The 6,016-nt window shown below is 43.6% G+C and overlaps 1 protein-coding gene across 1 annotated transcript; it reads right to left on the bottom strand.

Moving 5' to 3' along the window:
- Positions 1–2,759: 2,759 nt before the first annotated feature.
- LOC111980058 (protein FAM163B-like) lies at positions 2,760–5,738 on the bottom strand. The gene is made up of 2 exons (XM_024010731.2): positions 5,700–5,738; positions 2,760–3,753 (listed from the first exon to the last, which is right to left on the bottom strand). Exons 1-2 carry the CDS (start codon positions 5,736–5,738, stop codon positions 3,352–3,354), a joined length of 441 nt encoding a protein of 146 aa, XP_023866499.1. The 3' UTR covers positions 2,760–3,351.
- Between the last annotated feature and the right edge of the window lie 278 nt (positions 5,739–6,016).

Genomic DNA, 6,016 nt, shown 5'->3' with positions numbered 1-6,016 from the left:
GGCAACATTTTGTGCCACACTATTTAGTTTGTAGTAAATTTGTCACAAACCTGCGGGAAGTTTGCAGTAACAAATATATTTTTTGTAAGGGTTTGTGTGTATGGAAAATTCTGGGATCTGTTATTGAAACATGGGACCAACACTTTACATGCTGCATTTCTGTTTGTCTTCAGTATAGTATAACTCAAAAGTAAGTAAGGACTGGATGAGGAGGTCCTTAGCCAAGTCTTTAGTAAGAAAATATGTATTTGCTTTCCTTGTGACAACTACAGTAGTAGAGAAGCGCATAAATACTAGAGATTTTCACTCCCTTTTATTGACCATATATGTTGGCTAGTCATACAGTCGAAACAATAACATAAACATGTTTTACCTTAGAGAGCTCAGAAACAAAGAAAGTTGATCATAAAATGCAAATACTGAGATTATGCAATACTGTAGTTCAGCAAAGAACACCAATACTGTAGAATAATAATAATAATAATGATCAAAGTTAAAATAAATATAATAATGTTTTTAATGTCTATCTCTCATACAATTCCTTATGGCACTAATTTCCTGTGCGGCTGTCTGTAGTAAAGTTGTTAAAAAGAAGATACATTTTTGAAAAATATGTTGTATTCATACATGTGTGTACTGTATATGTATCTGTGTGTTTGTTTTGAATAAACATGATGCAAGAATAGATCAATTAAATAAAAAGTCACATACTGTTCAGACAAAATGTTTCACTTGCTGGAATAAACAAACCACAGAAAACAATAGTGTTTGCTGGTAAACCAGTGGTGGTAAAATAAACGAGAGAACAGAGGTAACGCATCCAATGACAATAACAATCAGATTCCAGCCCCCACTGCACATTCCCTCCGATTTAATCTCAGCAGTAGATAATCTGATTGAAAGAGTGCCCTGTGGGCATGAAAACACAGAGTCTCTCCATCCCCATCCTGGCTATACTGTACACACAGCACAGCTGATGTCTTCTCTCCTCCGGTGCTGCTAGCAGAACCCAGAAAGAACGACCAGACTCTTCCAGGCCGCTCAATCGAGTGCAGAGTTAGTACATCCTCTTAGTCCAGCAAGGCGTGTGGAGGGAGCTAGGCCAAGTCCAAACCAATTGAATGAGGAAAAGCCACAAAATATTGTTTAGCTTTATTAACCCGTGGGTCTCAGACTTTAGACACAAGGAATCAGGTGAAAAGACCACGATTTGAAACTCCAGTGAACAAGATTACCATAAATTACATTGTAAAGCTAAAGTGTATAAAATATGAAGGTTGTTTATGTAGTTTTCTCATCAGTATGTTTTCTCATCAGACCTAATTAGAATAGACAGTATACAGTAACGACTGAAGTAAAACCTAAAGAAGGGAAACAACTTTTCAAAACCCTCTCAGCTTGTTTATCCCAACGGGTTAAGCCAACCCTATACACTGTTTGGTAATTTGGCACATTAATAAATAACATAACTTAAAAGCCCACGCTTTGATGTCCTTTTACTGTTATTGCAGTCCAGTTAGTCTGACAAGTAGGATAATGTTTTGTGTACAGCGCTGGCTAGAATGATTTTTATACATCACTTTGTTGGTATGTAAGACACACACTAGGGGGACACACGTCTCACCCTCATAACACACTGACATTTAGAACAGAATCATAATCTGCTGCTGTATGTACAAGACAAGATCAAGCCATCACTCTGGTTGGTCTTCCTTAAGAAGCAGCTAGTCTCGTAGTAAAAGGTCTCTCTCTCTCTCTCTCTCTCTCTCTCTCTCTCTCTCTCTCTCTCTCTCTCTCTCTCTCTCTCTCTCTCTCTCTCTCTCTCAAAAAGAGCATGTAGAAAAAGAGCAGAGTAATCCATCCCCCATAATCCACCAGAAGCCCTTCATTTCCGATGTTTTTATGGTCTATAACATGTTGCTCCCCTCTCTTCCATCACTCTTCCAATTCCAAACCATGATGTGATGGATGGCATACTCTATAACTTGGACCATAACTTCGGATATGATCTGCTCCGTCCCCTTTCTGGTGATCAGGCTGGGGATTGGTGGAGAGTGGCAGTAGTGGGAGGAGCCTCCATAGCCCTCTTATTTATCCTTATCACCATGGTTTCTTGGCTTATTTAGCAGCAACTACAGAAAGTCTGGTATTTGTTATTCAAAGGTACACAGTTGATGTGGTGGAATTAGACCGGAGGGGATTTCGTTAGACCGGAGGGTGGTTTAGTTAGACTGGAGGATGGTTTAGTTAGACCTGAGGGTAATTTAGTTAGACCGGAGGGTGGTTTCGTTAGACAGGAGGGTGGTTTAGTTAGACCGGAGGTAATTTCGTTTACACCGAAGTGTGGTTTTAAGTTTAGACCGGAGGGTAATTTACGGGATAGTATGACCAGTGGTATTTAGTATAGACCAGAGAGTGGTTTAGTTTGACCGAGGGTAAATTTAGTTAGACCGGAGGATGGGTTTAGTTAGACCGGAGGGTGGTTTCGTTAGACAGGAGGGTGGTTTAGTTAGCCGGGGGGAATTTGTTAGACTGGAGGCTGGTTTAGTTTGACCGGAGGGTGTTTAGTTAGACCGGAGGGTTGTTTAGTTAGACCGGTGTTTAGTTAGACCGAGGGTTGGTTTTAGTTAGACCGGAGGGTGTTTAGTTAGACGGAGTGGTGTAGGAGTTTAGTTAGACGGAGGGATGGTTTAGTTAGACCGGGAGGGTGGTTGTTAGACAGAGGAGGGTGTGTTTTAGTTAGACCGCGTGGGTAATTTAGTTAGACTTGGAGGCGGTTTAGTTTGACCGGAGGGTGGTTTAGTTAGGACCGGAGGTTGTTTAGTTGCACCGGTGGTTTAGGTAGACCGGAGGGTGGTTTAAGTTAGACCGGAGGGTGGTTTAGTTAGACCGGAGGGTAATTTAGTTAGACCGGAGGGTGGTTTAGTCAGACCGGAGGGAAATTTAGTTAGACCGGAGGGTGGTTTAGTTAGACCGGAGGGAAATTTAGTTAGACCGGAGGGTGGTTTAGTTAGACCAGAGGGTAATTTAGTTAGACCGGAGGGTGGTTTAGTTAGATGGGAGGGTGGTTTAGTTAGACCGTTTAGGTTTAGGGTAATCCAATACGAGTCCAGACAGAGTAGAAACTGTTTTATTTAAGGGTCAACATCCTACTCACCACAGACCAAGCGGATGAGGTGAGGATGGATTTTGTTTGATGCTTATCTTTTCACCAGTTAATGTGTGGTTTTATCTCAGCATAAGACCGAGGGACATGGAGCAGTGATTGTCGAGCTGCTGTCCCACTATCTGTCCCCATTGTATTTATCTGTTTCCATGAGCCCTCCATGCCACGGGGTGGCGCCGATACCACTAGACGTCAGTGCTGATGCTGCAGCTGCGGTTGAACATGTCCCTCATGGTGACTGACCGGGTCAGGTTCAGTTTGTGGTAGCTGGGCATTTCTAAGGGCAGTTCCAGGTCATGCTGTTGGATGCTACGGTAGCTGATGCGGTCGCCGCCGTTCCGCAGGCCGTCCGGATGCTGCAGGTAGAAGGGCACGTCATGGTGTGTGCACGACGGGCAGAATGTCTGCGAGCGCGTTAGTTTCCGCGCTAAAGGCGGTGTGAAGAGGGCGGGGCCGTTAGGGGTGGAGGCGGCGACCGACGCCGCCACGATGTTATGGTTGGAGTGGACTGGTGGGAGGCGGGACGTCACTGCAAAGTCGGGCTCCTCCTCCTCCGACTCCAACTCCTCCTTCTTACAGCAATAATACTGTCAGGGAGAAAAGACAGAAGGAGAGAGAGCTTTGATAATCACAGCATACCCTTGACAATAAGAAATGTTTTACAGTAGGTATATCTGTGACAGACCTGGTTCAAACACAACTGTCAAATAATTCAGACTTGAAAGGCTCTTTTGGAAAGTCCATTGCCTACATGGTATTCAATGTAACGCTGACAACGAAACGTTACGATGAAGATGCTGCAAACAGCAATTATCACTTAAAATACAGAGCTCCATTACTTGACTGGCATGGCAGGCCTGCTCTAAATCTACACGGTGTTTAAAACTGTCTAGTGTGGCACACATTGAAATTTGGTCAGCTATTATCAAACATTACATTGAGCTGTTACAAAATATTACACTGAGATACATCTGAGGTTGGCAAAGAGAGCGTGCCTGAGAGAAAGAGATGAGAGATGAACCGAGTATTTGTATAATTACTCAGACATGACACTGAGAATAGGAGCTGTGCTGTCTGTGGTTTAGCTGAATGGAATAGGAATGGATGGTTAGTTAATTAAATGTCATCTCTTTTTGACCCACTTACAGTTTCATGGTAATACAGTGCAATGGAAAGTGTCTCAACTCACCCCGACCCATCCTACCCAGTTCTATCTACACACGGACAGATGAGCACAAATCATCAGACATCCCAGAACCAGAGAACCCTGCTGGACCAACACAACYTCGTGTCTAGTGAGAGAGTGCTGATCTGAGAAACGCTTACAGCAACACCTAATAGAGACACAGTTGTTGTTCAGACTGTGGTCAGGGATCTCCAACTCCTCAAGAAAAGAGATAAATGACCTTTAAAAAACAGACAACAACTCATGGAATGGCAGGTACTGTGACGGGACGCACACACACACACACACACAGACACAGTCTAAACCAGACATTACTTTGTTGTTGTTGTATTGTTTGTATATCGTTGTATTTTAAATTTGTGTGACTGTTCTTTTCTATTTTGTACTTAAAACATTGTTGGTTAAGGGCTTGTAGGTAAGCATTTCACTGTAAGGTCTACACCTGCTGTATTCGACACATGTGACAAATAACATTTGATTTGATTGATTTGATTTGTTCAGTGTATCAGTATTTTGTTACTTGTCATGTTTTGTGTTTTTTTGTGGACCCCAGGAAGAGTAGCTGCAGCTTCTGCAAAAGCTAGTGGGGATCCAGATAAACAAACAAACAAACAAACAAACAAACAAACAAACAAACAAACAAACATTAGCCATATAAAATACCTAAAATAATGAAACGTATATGTCACACCCTGATCTGTTTCACCTCTTTGTGATTGTCTCCACCCCCCTCCAGGTGTCGCCCATCTTCCCCATTATCCCAAGTATATTTATACCTGTGTTCTAAGTTTGTCTGTTGCCAGTTCGTTTTGTTCGTTCAGCCTACCAGAATTTCCCCTTTTGCTCCTGTGTTTTTCTGGTTCATGTTTTTCTGGTTTTCCTGGTTTTGACCATTCTGCCTGCTCTGACCCTGAGCCTGCCCTTCTGTACCTTGTCACACCACCCTGGATTATTGACCTCTGCCTGCCCTGACCCCGAGACTGTATGCCGTTCTGTACCTTATGGACTCTGATCTGGATTACTGACCTCTGCCTGCCCTTGACCTGTCGTTTTGCCTGCCACCTGTTCTTGTAAAACACCTTTGTTACTTCGACACTGTCTGCATCTGGGTCTTCTCCTGAAACGTGATAGTGTGGCTTGAACACACACTGGTTGTGTAATGTTGTGATGACTAACTGTTTAAGAAGTGTGTGATTATCGTGACATTGGATCATCCTGATACCACATAGCCTGACCTCGATGAAGAGAGACGCTGTCCCAAGAGGCACATCCTGATACCACATAGCCTGACCTCGATGAAGAGAGGAGCTGTCCCAAGAGGCACATCCTGATACCATATAGCCTGACCTCGATGAAGAGAGACGCTGTCCCAAGAGCAAGAGCCATCCTGATACCAATAGCCTGACCTCGATGAAGAGAAACGCTGTCCCAAGAGGCACATCCTAATACATATAGCCTGACCTCGATGAAAGAGACGCTGTCCCAAGAGGCACATCCTGATACCATATAGCCTGACCTCGATGAAGAGAGAGCTGTCCCAAGAGGCACATCCTGATACCATATAGCCTGACCTCGATGAAGAGAGGAGCTGTCCCCAAGAGGCACATCCGATACCACTACTCAGAGCCTGACCTCGAATGAAGTAGAGACCGCTGTCCCAAAGG

This window comes from Salvelinus sp. IW2-2015, linkage group LG20 (genome assembly GCF_002910315.2).
Source record: "Salvelinus sp. IW2-2015 linkage group LG20, ASM291031v2, whole genome shotgun sequence".
Lineage (NCBI taxonomy): Eukaryota > Metazoa > Chordata > Actinopteri > Salmoniformes > Salmonidae > Salvelinus > Salvelinus sp. IW2-2015.
Note: the sequence above shows the minus strand (reverse complement) of the source record. Positions and strands in the feature narration are given on the sequence as shown.